We start from the raw sequence: 17,652 nt of genomic DNA on the forward strand, positions 1-17,652 counted from the left end.
GTTAGCGGTGCTGCTAACGTTACTAGCTCTCCTCCTGTTGGTTAGCCGTTAGCGGTGCTGCTAACGTTACTAGCTCTCCTGCTGCTTTAAACACTGATTGGTTGTTTACAATGAAACATTATCAGAGACCAGAGACTAGAAACACAAGTTTGACTGAATATTGGAGGAGAACGACTTTAAAACTTTATTCACACTGTGATGGTTAACGTTAAACTGTGTCATTGATCCGCGGTTCACATGCGTGCTGAGACGTGAAGGGGACCTGTACGGATCACGGAGCCACAATGGTCCGTTACACCACAGTTGTCACATTGTGTATCTCCAAAAAATAAAAACATATTCCATCAGAATAATTTGAAAATGCTATAATCATGAAAGTTGTATGGGTGTTATGCTCCAGCGACAACGCGGTGGGTCGTCGTTATCAGCAGTGTGAACGCTGTGCAGTGTGGCGGCGTTCACGCACAGCTTCCATTCACACGGTGGGTCTCTCATGACGTACTCCGTTGGTATCGGTATCACTTTAAGGGTGCTCGTATTAGTGCTGGCGTCATCATTTTTACAATACAATGAAACAATTTAGTTTCATTGAGTTATTTTTAAACAGCAGAAATGATACAAGTTGTAAAATAACAATCTTTGGCCCTTCAACGTTCTGGTCAGAGAAAGGTTCTCAATAGTCCAGACCACTTGTTGTCAAACCCTCTCTTCTGATATTATCCGGTAGATACTGTATATAATACACATAATGTCTGGTTTTCCTCACGGACAGTGAGGAGTGGTCCGTTTATATTCTGGACTACAGATGACAAGTAAAGTAGATCTGACTCACTGAACTGAAAGCTTGTGAACAACCTGAAGCAGTTTAACATTAGTAAATCATTGCCGTCTACATTTTGAAGCATTTGTATAATTATACAAATGGACGTGCCAACAATGTTATTGTTTTTATTTATTTATTTGCTTTGAAAGGGACCGTGTACGGTTCAAACACATAAATGTCACTATTCGATGCACCGTACCAGATCATAGCTTCAAGCTCAATTAACATCTGTACTCCCTTATCAGGTCAAAACAAAGAGAACGGAGAACAAACAGCGCAGAGTAAAAACATGACAAACAGTTACACATGAAAGAACACGCAATACAAAGCTACACACAGTAACGCATCACAAATGTGTGCATGGCAGATAAAAGCAAGGCAAGATGACCGTGAGGTAGAACTGAAGGGCAGTGAGAACAGAGCTGAGCTGCAAAGTTAAACAAACCTTTTAAGTTGGATCAGAAAATGTCAGCAAAACTGTTTTCCAGAAAAAGCTGATTGCCCAAATGCACAGCGGCGAAATGGTATGAGACATACAGAAGATTAGAAGATACGCCTGAGGATCACAGTCGTGAACTAATCTGAATTAGAACACAGCTCCTATATGACATTTTACAGGGCTTTCATTTTACACATCAGGATGTCCCGCTGTTTTCTGAGTGACACCCGAGGTGGTCAGCTTTTATTTAGAAGTTTGATTGGTCTTTAGAAATGTATTCTTTATTATTAAGTTTCACCAGAACTTTTATTTTGAAGTTTGATTGGCCTTTGTAAATGTATTATTTATTATTGAGTTTCACCGGAAGTCAGTTCTTGGTCACTTTTATTTTGAAGTCAGCTGTTACACGCTCTTACCGTAATACTTAGTATACACACGTATCGTAAATCTTGGACCTTTTTTTAAAGTGGGGGCTTTAATTGGTCTGTGTTTTGTCGGAGACCCAATGAAGTGCTTTGTCGATATTTGGTGCAATTTGAACACGTTATTCAATATTAATTAACTTTGAATAAATTAGCGAACAGCGCTCTGTGCCCCCCCAACAATGCTGTGAGCAGCAATTCCCAGGAGCCAAACAATAGAGCCGTTCCCAAACGGGCATGGCGCTAACTGGCGCTATGCTAGTAATCAAAAATTCTGAAAACCAGTTAATTGCATATTTCTTTCTGTTAAAAAAAAATTAAAACATGCATGTGTTTTACAGTGAATTACCGTAATACAGATTGCTCTGAGGCCACTGTTTTTCATGTGATGATGGGTTTCTCAGTGAGATCAGACTTTATATGAAACAACATTAATATTTATTTTCCTGTCATGGAATAGAGAACATTTTATATTTCATAAACACGAAGGACACCAATCGTCTCAATCGTGGTGTCTTTTGTTTTGGTAACAGTCGTATCGGGATGTTTTTAAAACAAAGCAGCTTTACGTGGTCAGAACATGTCCCTCAGATGGACATCTGGTCGGACTCTGGAATCACTGAACTTGTTTACACGCTGAGGATTTTGTTTGTCACGACCGTGGTCACGGTTACAAGCATTACCGTAATCATTATTATGAATTACTGTCCGATGAAAAGCGCCTCTCTATCGCAGCTTGAGCTCGTTTCATTTGGATTGAGATGCGTGTCGGGAGTTCGGATCCGCTTCATGTGCGGTGAGACGAGTCCGTCTGATGCCTTTCTCGCGGACGACTGTTCGAGGAAGTGGAGAACTCTGCCGAGACCCCGGCGGTAATGGGAAAGGTCAAGTGTAAACGTTGTTGGGGCGTTCCTGCGGCTCATCAAAGGCGAACTCTTATCATCTCCAACACGCCGATATCGCGTTACCTCGGGGCCGGCCCCACGTCGGCATGTGACAGCGCAGGACGGTTTTAGGGCCACTGTCTGGCTGAACCTGGAGGAAGCCGGGAATTAATTTGTGACGGACAGCGCTAATGTCTTTCAGACCGGAGCCCCGAAGCTACAAAGCGCTCTCCATAACACCAACGGCCGCGCGGAGCGGCGGAAAACGACAAACGGCCCGACCATCTGCTAACCAGACGCACACGCACACACATATACGACACACGAGGGGTGCCAAACGCATCGATTAGCAGACGAGGAGTGTGAGGGCCACAGCGGGGGGCCGTAGGGGGGGGGGGGACACCCAGGGTCAAAGAGACGGTGTCCCGTTTCGACACATGCTAAATCAGTTACCATAAAGCCCCGGCTCTGTGCCGCAGCCACCCCTCATAATCCCCAAACAATCTGGCTCAATCTGGAGAATAAGTGGAGGGTTTCCAGTTACAGTATCACTCACACACCAATAACAGACCCACGGGTGAAAGAATGTTACGACTGGCGTTTGTTTATTTCCTGTTACGCTAAAGGACGGCGCTGCTCTTGTTTCATTCAGAGCAGGTTGAACCAGGAAAGCTGCTGGACGAAAGTAGGGCTGCAACCAACGATTCACGATGGATTATTATTAGATGAATACATCGTTTGGCCTCTAAAATGAAAGAAAATAGTGAAAAATGTCCAAAGTGATGTCTTGAATTGTCCGAAGCAGAAAGATATTCAGTTTAATGTGATATCAATGAGAGAAGCGCAGGACTTCTCCATATCCGAGAGGCTGGAAGCATTGTTATGTCGGTTGACTAATTGTTGCCGCTTTAGCCAAAAAGTAGTTTCAGAGCAGCATCATCTTCTCCCTTTGCATTTTTTCAGACTTCTTATTTTTCTTTGTTTAACTTTTATTTCTCCGCGTTGATCCCATTTAGAATTGTAATCTCCTTTAAAAGGTGAAAAGGTTAAACGTTTCACACCAGCTCCACATAAAAACACAAGTAGTATTTCACAACAGATACTTCCTATTCTATTGTGCAGTAATGTGATTACACAACGAGTGAAGACAGCAACGTGCAGCAGAAGGAGGTGATACATCTTGTCTGTTCGTCAGAACAATGCAGCGAACGCAGCGTTGAGTAGAAACGCCTCCGTTTCTCAAAGAGGATGAACATTCATGCGTTAATGAAACATCCCCATCATGAACTACAGAGAGTGTGAATCTTCCCCAGATGAGGAGCACATGTGTGTGAGTAGGTGCGATCCTCCGTCGGGCGTGGTTCTCTCCGCTGAGTATTAACTGGCACTAGCCAGCTCCTGGGAGCGATGAGATCCACAGAGGTACCGGCACGCGGTGCTCCGGTGCAATTAGCACACTAATGCCTTCCCCAGGACTCCCCGGGGCCAACGCTGGGCCTGAACCCGAGAACCCGACACCGCACATGCTACACAGACCCAGCACACATCTGGGATTCAGTCTTCCTGTTTGTCAACAAACAGCCTCCTGGAGGCCAGAGCGGCTCCGAAAGGATTTCTTTCTTCAGGAGAGAATCTCGAGCACACGACTCAGTGTGTGTAATCACCAGAGTTAACCCTTTCCACGCCGACGGGAGCTCCTCCAAAGCCCTCTTGTGGGGGGGGTTCTGGTGGGTTCCCGTCTGCTACGTCACAGCTTCTGTTTCCAAACACTCTGGGTTTGTGGGATATGATTTCAACACAGCACGATGTTCATTTAGTACTTTATGGTCCATTTAGAGTCAAACAGACCATAAAGCAGGGGATGCTTTAGGGCGGGGCCACACGGTGATTGACAAGATAAGATAAGATAAGATAAAATAAGATAAGATAAGATAAGATAATCCTTTATTCGTCCCTCAGTGGGGAAATTACAGGATTACAGCAGCATTGCTCACAAGTAAATAAAATAAAAGATAAAATCAAGTAATATAAATAAACTAAACAGTAAACAGTAGTAAAATAAGACAGTAAAGAAGAATATTAAATATACCAGTATATACAGAATATACAGACGAAATAAAAACATAAAATAAATACTTCAACGGATTAGATATTGCACCCGGTGAATGAATTAAAGTGTTAAAGTGTTCAGAGTGTTCGTGTTCAGTGTGTTCGTGGTCCACCGAGAGCAGTTTGTTGTGCAGCCTGACAGCAGCGGGGAGGAAGGACTTGCGGTAGCTCTCCCTCAGACACCGGGGGTGAATCAGCCGGTGACTGAAGGAGCTGTGCAGAGCTGCCACAGTGTCCTGCACGGGGCGGGAGGCGTGAGAGATCATCCTCATCGCCATCATCCTCCTGTCTCCCACCACCTCCACAGTATCCAGTGGACACCCCAGCACGCTGCTGGCCTTCCTCACCAGTTTGTCCAGTCCGAGGTGTAAATGGAGAAGAGGAATGGATCCAGAACGGTTCCCTGTGGGGCCCCTGTGCTGCAGGACACCCGATCTGACTCACACTCTCGTCTCTGCACATACTGTGGACGGTTGGTGAGGGAGTCCAGGATCCATGCGGTGAGGTGGTGGTCCACCCCGGTCTGCTCCAGCTTGTCCCTCAGAAGCACAGGCTGGATGGTGTTGAAGGCACTGGAGAAGTCGTAGACAGGTCTCCACCAGAGACGTATACGGCGTCTCTACGTCACTCCTCCTCAGTCCAGATATGGTCACTTCTGTTTATCGCCTGCACAATTCTAACATGGCGACGGCCGTAATCCAAGATGTCGAAATTGACTAACTCGAGGCTTCAAAACATCCACAGACCGATGAATGACGTCACGACGACGACGTCCACTTCTTACACACAGTCTGTGGATAGAAGTAAACCCTCACGGCCTCAAAGTCTATCAGTGTGATCAGGATTTGGACAAAATCAGACCCACCAACTAATCTGTCTTTGAGTGTAAAACATCAGGACGTGATATAAAACTGTGTGAAGAGAACATTTCCTTCAGCACAGTTGTGTGTTTGCAGCAGTGGGAGACGATATTACTCTTCTCATAAACTCCCTCGACAGATTCTCTGATTTAATGAGCATCTTTGCGCGTTGAATCCCAATGAAACACAGCTAATTAACCTTATTATTTAAAGGGCCAGAGCATCTCCCCCATCAATACAACCACTTGCTTGCCTGTTCAGCACTGAGTCATTAACAGAGAGATGAAGCAGATTAGATGAAGGAACGTGTCTGTAGGTATCTATTTTCATGAGATTGGACCGTGTGCACTTGCAGGCATATTTATAGACGCAGAGAAGAGTCCTTCCTGACATCATGAGGAAGGAGGCTTCAGGACATACAGAGGTTTGTTTGGTGTGCTGCAGCTTCCTGATTAGCGCTGCGTCTATGAAATATATGAAGCAATTATTGAAGCCAGAGTTCTGACTGTACTTTCCTGTCTGGGACTTTTAATTCCAGTGCGGTTCCACATGTTACCTCACATCCCTTCTATAGATCAGTACTCGGCTCCGGCGCTGCTATCGGGCCGGTGGATCGGCACACGGTAAACAGGTCCATGTGTCAGCGGCCCCCGTTTGACTGACAGCCTGTCACTTCCTCTTCGTCGTCATCGCCGCAGCGCTCAGATAGGATCTGGAGGAGTTTTGGCCCCCCGACTGCTTTTGATCCGACCCGGGGTACGCCACATATCCTCTGATGTGCTGCCTTACAAACTGTTGGCCGGTCGAAGCTCCGATAGCGAGACGTGAAGCGGAGCCGATGTCAGCTTTTTATTTTTTGCTCTGCGGTGGAAAGTCAGTGTGCATCAGGACCGAGCGGCTCTGAGTGAAAGATATCTGATGGAGCAGTGGTTAGAGGCAGATGTGTGTTCAGGAAGGGACAGCAACACACACACACACACACACACACACACACCTGCAGCATCACCTTTCAGCACGGACACATACATACATGAACGTCTCAGCCACAAAATGACCGTCTGTGTACAATTGAAAGAAATGGAGGCCATGTTTAACAACAGCAAAACTGTATGAAAACATATGCTTTGACTCTATTTGACCACATGCTTTCATTCTGCATCGAGTAGGATGGAGTGATATGTACGCAGAGATAAACACTCTGCTGCAGTCGTTGTTACTTTGGCTGTGGGGAGAAGGACTCGTCCGCCAGTCCTCCGCTAATCGACACGTTCACTCCTACTACCACTGGGCAGTACCAGGTGCAACCTCTTCTTCAGCCAAAGCTTCATGTGTTAAACCTGCATTCTCTCTAGTGTCCACCAGGGGGCGACTCCTCTGGTTGTATAGAAGTCTATAGAAAATGACTCTACTTCTCTCTTGATTTATTACCTCAGTAAACATTGTAAACATGAGTTTATGTCTCAATCTCTAGTTTCAAGTCTTCTTCAATACAGCATGATGTTCATTTAGTACATTATGGTCCATTTAGAGTCACACAGACCATAAAGCAGGGGATGCTTTAGGGCGGGGCTACACGCTGATTGACAGGTGACAGACCAGTGACGTATATGGCGTCTCTACGTCACTCCTCCTCAGTCCAGATATGGTCACTTCCTGTTCACTGGTTTTGAAAAAAAACAACATGGCGACGGACGTAATCCAAGATGGTGAACTCGAGGCTTCAAAACATCCACAAAGCATTGGGTGACGTCACGATGTCTACGTCCACTTCTTACAAACAGTCTGTGGTCAGTTCCATCACATGTGCAGAAAAGAAAGCACAGGTGCATGTGTTGGGGAATAAGTGAGTTCATAAATGATTGTCCTGCAAAGAGTTGTGTGAGAGTTTGTAAATGGATGTTTTGATGTTTGATGTTTGACATCTGCTGTCGTTAAACGTGACCTCTGTTGGCTTTCATTGATCGAGACTTTTCCTCAGTTTTTACATGTTTTGTTCATAATAACGGCATGAGAGAAAAACAAGACATCGAGTAATACGTTGTGAGCAGCTGACACACAGACTCACTGACGGTTGTTCTTCCCCAGGTGAGCGTCCCTACCAGTGTCCCTACTGCGACAAAGCCTTCAGCAAGAACGACGGCCTGAAGATGCACATCCGCACACACACTCGAGTAAGTTTCCCTCAGAACTTTGACCTTTCTTGTTGTTTCTAACTCACTTGTTGTCGTCTTGTTGTTCTTACTGCAGCTTTACTCACTTTACAGCACACTGAAGCACAAGTTCAATCAGGATTGTGTTAGTTCGTCTCAATGGAATGCATATTTAGGGTTTGGACATGTTTGCTTTGTACATTGTGTTGTTACGGTCCCTTGGTGCTTGAGTTCATCCTCTCAGAGATCCCTGCAGTCGTAGGAAACATCTTCTCGATGTCCGGACCATGTGGATGTAGAGTGAGTCAGGGCTCCGGGTGGAGAAAAGGAAACCCGTGAGGTCATTTCCTGGGTCGGGACGGCGCTCATTTCCCAGCGTCACTCCTCGACCCGTCGGCGTTCTCCACCAGAGCGACACTTTCCACTCGCTCTCCGCTGCATGAGACGTGTTTGGTCGTAGATTTACATCATCCGTCCCGTCCCGTCGACTCTGTCGGTCTCAAAGACGTCGTCCTGCGTTAACGCTGTCCAGAGCAGCGAGCCAATAACGGACGTATCCTGCTCAGGTCCACGTCCCCTCACCACAAGCAGGCAGGTATAATTGTGTAGCGAGCCGCTGATTACACTGACTGATGTTTGTGTTCCTAATGTTTCCCCCCGGATCTGCCTTTGCTCACAGCGCTCTGAAATATGGGCTGAGCAGTTACAAACAGCAGAGCCAGATGAAGTCACTGTCGAGCAAAACCAACGTCGTTTGGCTGCGAAGAGCCGCAGCTCAGCGTTAACGTACGCACGACTTCTTTTTACCACAAAACCGCAGCGTCGGCCGACTTGAATGGGACACATAATGGCGACAGGAAGCGCTGACATGTTGGACATTGAGAGTTTCCTTCTGATATTGCTTTGATCTCTGGTGGTGGGAGCATGTTGTATGTCTACAAACACACATTTGTTCTTGCGCGTGAAGGCTCTTTATTTATTGTTTTGACGAGGAGGCTTTACAATTGTCCTTAAATTGATGAGAATATTTAGAAGGTATCTTGGTTGGAGAGATAGATCTCGCTCCTTCCTTGCGGGCAACAATGGATTTTGGGGCGTGTGAACGCGTCCTATGTGCAGCACAGACCCCCGTCAGTCCTACTGCACATGTATGAACATTGGAATCTTGTATCTAGAGGGCGACAGGCTGAGTCACCACTGTGACTCCTCACTCTCAACCTTTGTTAGTCGCTGCTGAGTTTCAGAATGATCCGTTCACAAAGAATCTGAAAACAAAACGCTGTAAACTTGAGCTAATGTGAGCTACCCGCCGACGTGCCACCGCCTTCACAATAAAAGCACCTGTTATCTTTGCATTTACGGACACGCTGAGAGGAAAAGCTCGGGTCAAAGGTCAGACGGTGAACAGCTGCTGGAGAGGGAAGGTCGCCAGGTACAGATGTTCAATGTTACCGAGGTCAGAGTGATGCATTCTGGGTACACCACGTCACCTAAGTCCACCCATGTGTTTCCTGACCTTTTCAACTTTGACCCCTGGTTTCTTTGTCACACAACAACCGCTGGAAAAAGAGTCCTTAAAGACTTAAGTGGAAATTTGCATCAGATCACAGAGTCTGTTTTCTCACACACACACACACACACACACACACACACACACACACACACACACACACACACACACACACACAGTTGCATCCTTAAAGCTCCGCACGCAGTGAACCTGATCTTCACCTCCTTTTGTGTCCCGTGTCGCTGGGCGCTCCTTGCCCCGCCCACACGATAGCGCCTTTTCCCAGGACCCTCACTTCCTGCATTCACCCCGTTCCCATGACAACTAAGCTTTCGAAGTGGGTCGAGCCTCCTTGCCGCTATCGGCGGGCCTCCCAAAGAGCGACAGTGGGAACCGGCTCCTGCTATCTCTCCACGCTTTCTCCTCAAGTCTTCTAGGCGTCACCACTGGTTTCAGTCACGCCTCCTCCTCAAGGCCGTCCACCCCGGTGAACACACACACACACACACACACACACACACACTTGTTTTCTTGTGTGGAAACACACCCACGGGGAGATAGCCGCCTTGACTGAGCTGAGACGGGCCGGCGAGAGGCACAGAGGAAATGTTCTTTGGTAAACTGATGGTGTGGAGACAGAGGAGTGGTGTTCTGCAGCCCCAGAGTGCCGGTGCTCTCGTACACGTTCAAAGGGAAACTTCCTGCGCCGTGTTTTCTTACTCTTTTGAGGAATCCGTGTGTTTTCGATGCCCCTGCGCCGGTCATTTCCTCCCTACTGCAGGGGCATTTCATATCTCCATAAACTCACAGGGGGTGTGAAAGTGAGAGGTGTGCGCGATATGTATCTCCACATCTTCCTCCTGTGTGCTGTGCGTGTGTTCTTTTCGCGCGCACACGTGTGTGTCATTAACCCGTCGTACGCCGTAATGGACACAGATGCTCCTGCAGCGTTCGGTCCACATGTGAAGCATTGTTTTTATACGCATTGTCCCGCTGCATCTTTCAAACGTCGCTGTGTTTGTGTGCGTCGCTGCAGGAGAAGCCGTATAAATGCAGCGTGTGCAACAAAGCCTTCAGCCAGAAGAGAGGACTGGACGAGCACATGAGGACCCACACGGGAGAGAAACCTTTCCAATGTGACGTGAGTATCCAACCAGCTCCCACGTCTTCGCCTGTGTGTGTGTGTGTGTGTGTGTTTAAGTGATGGCACAAGGCCAGATGTGTGTGGGGGGGGGGGGGCTCAGTAAGAGGCAGATAGTGATCTTGCTCCTCTGGGGGGGCCGAGTGGGCTGATCTCACGTAAACACATTGAGAGGATCAGAGGGAGAAATTACCCTCTGCTTATAATACTGTAGCAGCAATAATTACTCTCAGAGACCAGGCGGAGGGAACAGAGGATGTTGGAGAGACGCTTTGTTTTATCGCCATTTTCTGAAAGTGATGGATGAGCAGGCAAACTGAATTAAGATGATTATTGTGAGACCAGAGGTTTTCAAATTGATGCTGCGAGACTTAAAAGGGACAGGTGTTCTAAAGACAACAGGAATATCAATGGAGTCTGGTTCGCTCACCAACACGGTCGATTTAAGGACTGAAGATGCTTCTTCTCGGAGTCATAACTCAGTCAGACCTGATTACACAGACGTGGTAAACGTGTGTGTTAGATATCATTCTGTCTGTTGCAACTCAGCGTCCATGAAACCACACGAACCGTGTCTCTGCAGAAGAAGCCTGAGGATCCTCATGTTTTTAAGTTTTCCAGTGATAGTTGTCTGAACATTCATGGAAACACTGTGAGCACGAGCTGCAAACCTTCAACAAACCTTTAATGATGCCACAAACAAGTACAGCCTTAAAACAGGTGTGTCTGACACGACCACTGCTGCAGTGTTTGATTGGATGAACACAACCCACGACTGGATAACCGGCAATCTGGACCGCAAGTATATCAGCCGTGTTTATCACTCACGTTTTTCACCGTATGCGTGTAAACGTGAGGTTGATTCTCAATACAAAGGCACGGAATAACTGTGTGTACTGGGAGTTCCGTTAGCTGTTAGCTGTTAGCCAAACACATCGTCCAAAACATTATAACTGTGTCTCCACTCCCATACCTACAGTATGAATGCAGTTTGCTGCAGCAGCATGCGAGATCAGCCGCGGACAGACACAGAGATGCACACTCACTCTACCAATCTCATTATCTCCTTGTGGGAATAAAATGTCCAAATGTCCAAAATATAAGAAAGGCAAAGAATAATTGTCCGAGTAAAACTTGATCATGTTGACTTTGCTTAAACTCAGATCATTTGCTTAGTTGAGAACCTGACGACATTCTGAGGAGCGGGTTTTAGTCTGAAGAGGGTCCACAGCATCGGACCCTGAGAGCTCAGTCATGCACAAAACTTTCAGATCGTAACTCTGGAATCCAAATATCTCTCCATTCTTTGAAGAACATATCACAAAAAAGAAACAATCGCGTCTAATCCATCACCCATCTCTGGATCCTCAGATTCCCGTTTGAGCTTTAACACCCCGATAAGCCTTTAATCCGTGGCATCGCCTCAAGTTCCAAAGCAGAAAATGGGCATAGCGTTGTTGTCTCAGACCACAGACTCAGTATCCCATTCATCGCCAGTGAAGCATCAGCAGAAAGCGTCTCCCAACATTCATCTGGATTCTTCTTTTTTCCTCGGCCGTGGAAGAGACATTCTCATGTTAATAATTCTGAAGATAATAGAAATAACATGTGCGTTTCATTTTGAGTGAGACAAAAAAGCGGGTCGCATGGTTCCAGGAACACTTCCCAGAACAAAGCTAGATGTATGAGCAGTTTCTGTCATAACAGCATTAAACATGTTGTAGAAGCATCCGGTAACATCTGGGAGACGAGGAGGCCTCTCTCTCATCAGCTCCCGTCGCTGCCTCACTTTGTAGAAAAGATCTAATGTTTTACTGACACCGGAGTAGATTTGTTGACTGTTTGAAAGATATTTGGATAACAAAGTTAGAACATGATAGCACATCAATACGAGGGTCTAAAAGAGCTGAAGAACTAATGATAAACTGTACAGTTGTTCACATAGAACTAGTGATGTAACGGACCTGTTGGTCAACGATCCGTATTCATCCCCCCACAGATTGATCAGGTTAACCTTCACAATGTAACGTTAACCATCAGTGTGTAAATAAAGTTTTAACATTAACCATCACAGTGTAAATAAAGTTTAACGTTAACCATCAGTGTGTAAATAAAGTTGAAACGTTAACCATCAGAGTGTAAATAAAGTTTAACGTTAACCATCAGAGTGTAAATAAAGTTTAACGTTAACCATCAGAGTGTAAATAAAGTTTAATGTTAACCATCACAGTGTAAATAAAGTTTAACTTTAACCATCACAGTGTAAATAAAGTTTAACGTTAACCATCAGTGTGTAAATAAAGTTTAAACGTTAACCATCAGAGTGTAAATAAAGTTTAACGTTAACCATCAGAGTGTAAATAAAGTTTAACGTTAACCATCAGAGTGTAAATAAAGTTTAACGTTAACCATCACAGTGTAAATAAAGTTTAACGTTAACCATCAGAGTGTAAATAAAGTTTAATGTTAACCATCACAGTGTAAATAAAGTTTAACTTTAACCATCACAGTGTAAATAAAGTTTTAACGTTAACCTTCACAGTTTAAATAAAGTTTTAACATTAATAGTGCTGGGCAAATTAACGCGTTAATTTCGCGTTAACGCATTAATTAATTAACGCAGACAATTATTTTATCGCGCGTTAACGCATAATTGTATTTATTTATTATTATTGTAACAGACTGTCTCATGTTTATCGTTTTGTATTGGAGATGATATGTCCCTTCAGGGTTGCCGTAATGTTAGCAGCACCGCTAACGGCTAACCAACAGGAGGAGAACTAGTAATGTTAGCAGCACCGCTAACGGCTAACCAACAGGAGGAGAGCTAGTAACATTAGCAGCACCGCTAACGGCTAACCAACAGGAGGAGAGCTAGTAACGTTAGCAGCACCGCTAACGGCTAACCAACGGTTCACTTCAGTTACACTATGATGCCTTCAGGCTCTGCTCAGTGAACATGAGTACTGGCTGAAGGTACATTATAACGTTATCATGATGATGTGTTCACATGTCATCTGTAAAATGTAGTTTTAGTGACAAACTAGAATAAACCAGTAGTTTGAAGGAGATGTTTTCACATGAATATAAAACTTCAGAGCGTTGAAATAAAGGATTTCGGGGACGGTGGCGAAAAAACAAGTCTTGAGTCATGTAGACCAGATCGTTGTTGTTGTAACAACGATCCATATCGGCCTATAGGATCATCACTAATCGTCTGTTGTGATCGGGGATCATTGAAAGTTATATTTCCATCCGATACTATACAACCCGAACCCTGAGTTTATCCCGACATTGAACCACTCAAGAGTTAGAAACAGATTGTTTTATTTCTGGACCGACCACATAATAATAAAACAGGAATTTTCTGAAGTCTGTTCTCACACTAAAGACGATGTCATTCACATCTATTTCTCTTGGCCACAGATGTAAAGCGTGTGAGGCTTAGTCAGAGTGTAATTCATTGCTGTGAAGCTCTTCACAGATGGAGAGAGGACTCATGAGAGGACTCACGCTGTGACTCTCGCAGCAGCGAGTTAAACTGCAGCTGAACAGCAGCCAGCAGGCGGATTACGGTGATTGATGGAGGATGATGGAGTCATTTGTTCAGTGTAAAATGGCTCATTTATGATGGATGTTAAGTTGCATGCATTCCCTCTCGCTGCTGGTGGGGGAAAATCAAAAAAATCAAAAAACCATATCTGTCGCCACGGTCCATCCAGCGTGTAAGATTTACAAAATCATTCTGCGTGTCTCCGGCTGTTCCTGTGATGAGCTCCACAGATCAGACGTCACATTTAGGTTTATTAGCTTAAAGAGGAGACGCTACAGGTGAATAGAGTCAAACAGAGGTAACTAATGGAGACAGTGAAACGGCCCCCAGCTGATCGCTGACATTAAGATGATTATCTTATTGCACATTTTGTGAAATTTTAAGTTCACGGATGCAAATGAGGCATTTTCTTATGAAATAGCTGCTAATTTTCATACATTTCCAGAACATAAATGTGAACATTGGATAAAGCCATTTTATTGACATATTAGAGTCAAAGGTTTTTACATTTATGATGTAAAAACATCAAACCCCTCTGTGTGAACCTTCAGCACACAGAGAGGAATGAACGAGTGAAGTTTGGTGAATGTAAGAGCTGCTGAAGTGGAGATTTATCATCAGAGTCTGAGAACAAACTCATTGAGAGGAAACGTCTTTAAAGAGACGTTTAGTTACATCACAGACATTTAGACTCTACAGGTGAATATTCACCACTTCATCACTCACATTAAGAGACTCTACAGGTGAATATTCACCACTTCATCACTCACATTAAGATACTCTACAGGTGAATATTCACCACTTCATCACTCACATTAAGAGACTCTACAGGTGAATATTCACCACTTCATCACTCACATTAAGATACTCTACAGGTGAATATTCACCACTTCATCACTCACATTAAGAGACTCTACAGGTGAATATTCACCACTTCATCACTCACATTAAGAGACTCTACAGGTGAATATTCACCACTTCATCACTCACATTAAGAGACTCTACAGGTGAATATTCACCACTTCATCACTCACATTAAGATACTCTACAGGTGAATATTCACCACTTCATCACTCACATTAAGAGACTCTACAGGTGAATATTCACCACTTCATCACTCACATTAAGATACTCTACAGGTGAATATTCACCACTTCATCACTCACATTAAGAGACTCTACAGGTGAATATTCACCACTTCATCACTCACATTAAGAGACTCTACAGGTGAATATTCACCACTTCATCACTCACATTAAGAGACTCTACAGGTGAATATTCACCACTTCATCACTCACATTAAGATACTCTACAGGTGAATATTCACCACTTCATCACTCACATTAAGAGACTCTACAGGTGAATATTCACCACTTCATCACTCACATTAAGAAGACTCTACAGGTGAACATTCACCACTTCATCACTCACATTAAGAGACTCTACAGGTGAATATTCACCACTTCATCACTCACATTAAGACTCTACAGGTGAACATTCACCACTTCATCACTCACATTAAGAGTATTTATTGTGTTACAAGTTTTCTGAAATGTGATGTTTAAATATGTAAATGAGGCATTATGTAATGGTAACTTTTGGTGAATTTAGTAGAAATCTACAGACGTAAACAGACAAAGTATAAAATAAATGTTTTATTTCCTCTCGTCTGAAAGAAGACGAGTTATGGAGGAAAAATAGACCAAAATCTCAAAGTTTTTTCCTGGACTTTCTCTCCTTGATGCCCACTTCTAACGTCCTGTGTGTTTGTGTGGTTTCCAGGTGTGTGACCTGTCGTTCAGCTTGAAGAAGATGCTCAGCAGGCACAAGCTCACACACAACCCCAACCGGCCCATGGCAGAGTGCCAGCTGTGCCACAAGAAGTTCACCAGGAACGACTACCTCAAAGTACACATGGAGAACGTCCACGGGGAGACGGAGTAGCTCGAGCCAATTATGGAACCGCTGGCTGGGAACGATATCTGATTCCTCAGATAAAGTCCGGCCTCGTGCCTCCTGCAGCCAGAGTGGTCCATACGTACTGTACACACAGATGGATAGATAGCAGCAGTGTTGTTGGTAAAGATACACACATGTAGAATGTGGGAAACATTTGGGCGAGTATTTAATAGTCGAAACATAGGCTGTACTTTTGTAAATCTTTGTCTCACATTGTTATTGTCTGCTCTCAGAACCAGTGTTACTGTTCATACGGTTACAGCCTGACCTCCACTGTAGCATCAACTGCTTGAACACGGTACTGTGCATCCGTGTCGAAGAACACCGACCAACCAAAGGCCTTCAAGCTCACTCTTCTTGTGTTACCAACCTGGTGCCCAAACATGTTTAATATTTAGACTCTGTTAAGCCCTCGGATCAAACTCCCAGTAGCCAGGAAAATGTGTCACACGTCATCCACGGATACGTTGGATGTGGATGATTTTTCAAGTGGCCCACAAAGGACGGATGTCAATGATTTACGCTAGATACGTTGTAGCGCCGCGCTGTAGCGCCGCGCTGTAGCGCCGCGCTGTAGCGCCGCGCTGTAGCGCAGCGCTGTAGCGCCGCGCTGTAGCGCCGCGTTGTAGCGCCGCGTTGTAGCGCCGCGTTGTAGCGCCGCGTTGTAGCGCCGCGCTGTAGCGTCGCGCTGTAGCGCCGCGTTGTAGCGCCGCGTTGTAGCGCCACGTTGTAGCGCCGCGTTGTAGCGCCGCGCTGTAGCGTCGCGCTGTAGCGCCGCGCTGTAGCGCCGCGTTGTAGCGCCGCGCTGTAGCCCCGCGCTGTAGCGCCGCGTTGTAGCGCCGCGTTGTAGCGCCGCGCTGTAGCGTCACATTTTTCCGTTACATTGTTATTATTGTAACGTAAACCATGATCTCTTTTCTAACCTCAACCAATCGTTTCACAACGGTAACCACGTGGCCTTGTACGTTTCTGCAAGCGTGATACGAGACTGATATCAAAAGTTTTCATGAAACTTATTTTTGGTTTGGAAACGTCGACATTCAACGTCTCCCGTGGTTTGGAGAAACTTATTATTCTCTACTTTAAAAAAAAAAAGTGAATGAATGGTCCCAAGAAGACGTGCAGAGAAGAAGTCGTGCTGTGGGACGTCTGATTGGAAGCGCCTGTAAAACTAGACGTCTGTTTGTAGCAATAGTTCAGCAGACAGCTGTACATTATTCATTGAAGATGGATGACGTCCTTCCTGTCCCTCCTTTGGTGCTGAAAGTTACTGTTTCTGCGTCCCAAGTTGTGTTCGGGACACAAAGAAAATCCAAAGTACTGTTCGTTGACTTCTGTGATGTGTTTGTTGAGTCCGATGTGGTTGGATGCTGTGCCTTGCAGTGTGTGTTGAAGTTGTTCTTTGTTGATCATTGTTCAATACAGCATCTCGTGTATTTGAGTATAATTCTGTCCTGTTTCACGTCCACACCTTCATTCACTGCCACTGTGACGAATGTACCTTTTCCAGCTGTTTATTCAGCGTCTGCAGACTGTGAATTGTCACTTCACACTTTTGCATTTTGAAATGTATAAAACCTCATCACCTACCAAGCATCCACTTCCTCCGCCCGTTCTAATTATGTGTTTGTGAACTGTTGATGTAAGGGGGGGGGGGGGGGGGGGGGGTAATTGAAGCACTATTCTTGGGTCGGGCTAATTGAAGCTTCCACTGAGGCCACAGTCACCACTCGGCTGCTCTGTAGATCCACTCACTCTCTCTGTGGACGCGGAGACGCTTTCTCACGTCCGTCCCCTCCAGC

General features: G+C 45.2%; 1 protein-coding gene across 1 annotated transcript in view; it reads left to right on the forward strand.

Annotated features, from left to right (window-relative positions):
- prdm5 (PR domain containing 5) overlaps positions 1-17,346 on the forward strand; it is a 41,262-nt gene extending 23,916 nt beyond the window's left edge. Inside the window, exons 14-16 of the mRNA XM_079267333.1 lie at positions 7,623-7,708; positions 10,234-10,338; positions 15,674-17,346. Of these exons, the coding sequence (XP_079123459.1) occupies positions 7,623-7,708; positions 10,234-10,338; positions 15,674-15,835 (353 nt within the window). The 3' untranslated portion in view covers positions 15,836-17,346. The remainder of the gene's footprint in view (positions 1-7,622; positions 7,709-10,233; positions 10,339-15,673) is intronic.
- The last annotated feature ends 306 nt before the right edge of the window (positions 17,347-17,652 follow it).

This window comes from Melanostigma gelatinosum (genome assembly GCF_949748355.1).
Source record: "Melanostigma gelatinosum genome assembly, chromosome: 4".
Taxonomy (NCBI): domain Eukaryota; kingdom Metazoa; phylum Chordata; class Actinopteri; order Perciformes; family Zoarcidae; genus Melanostigma; species Melanostigma gelatinosum.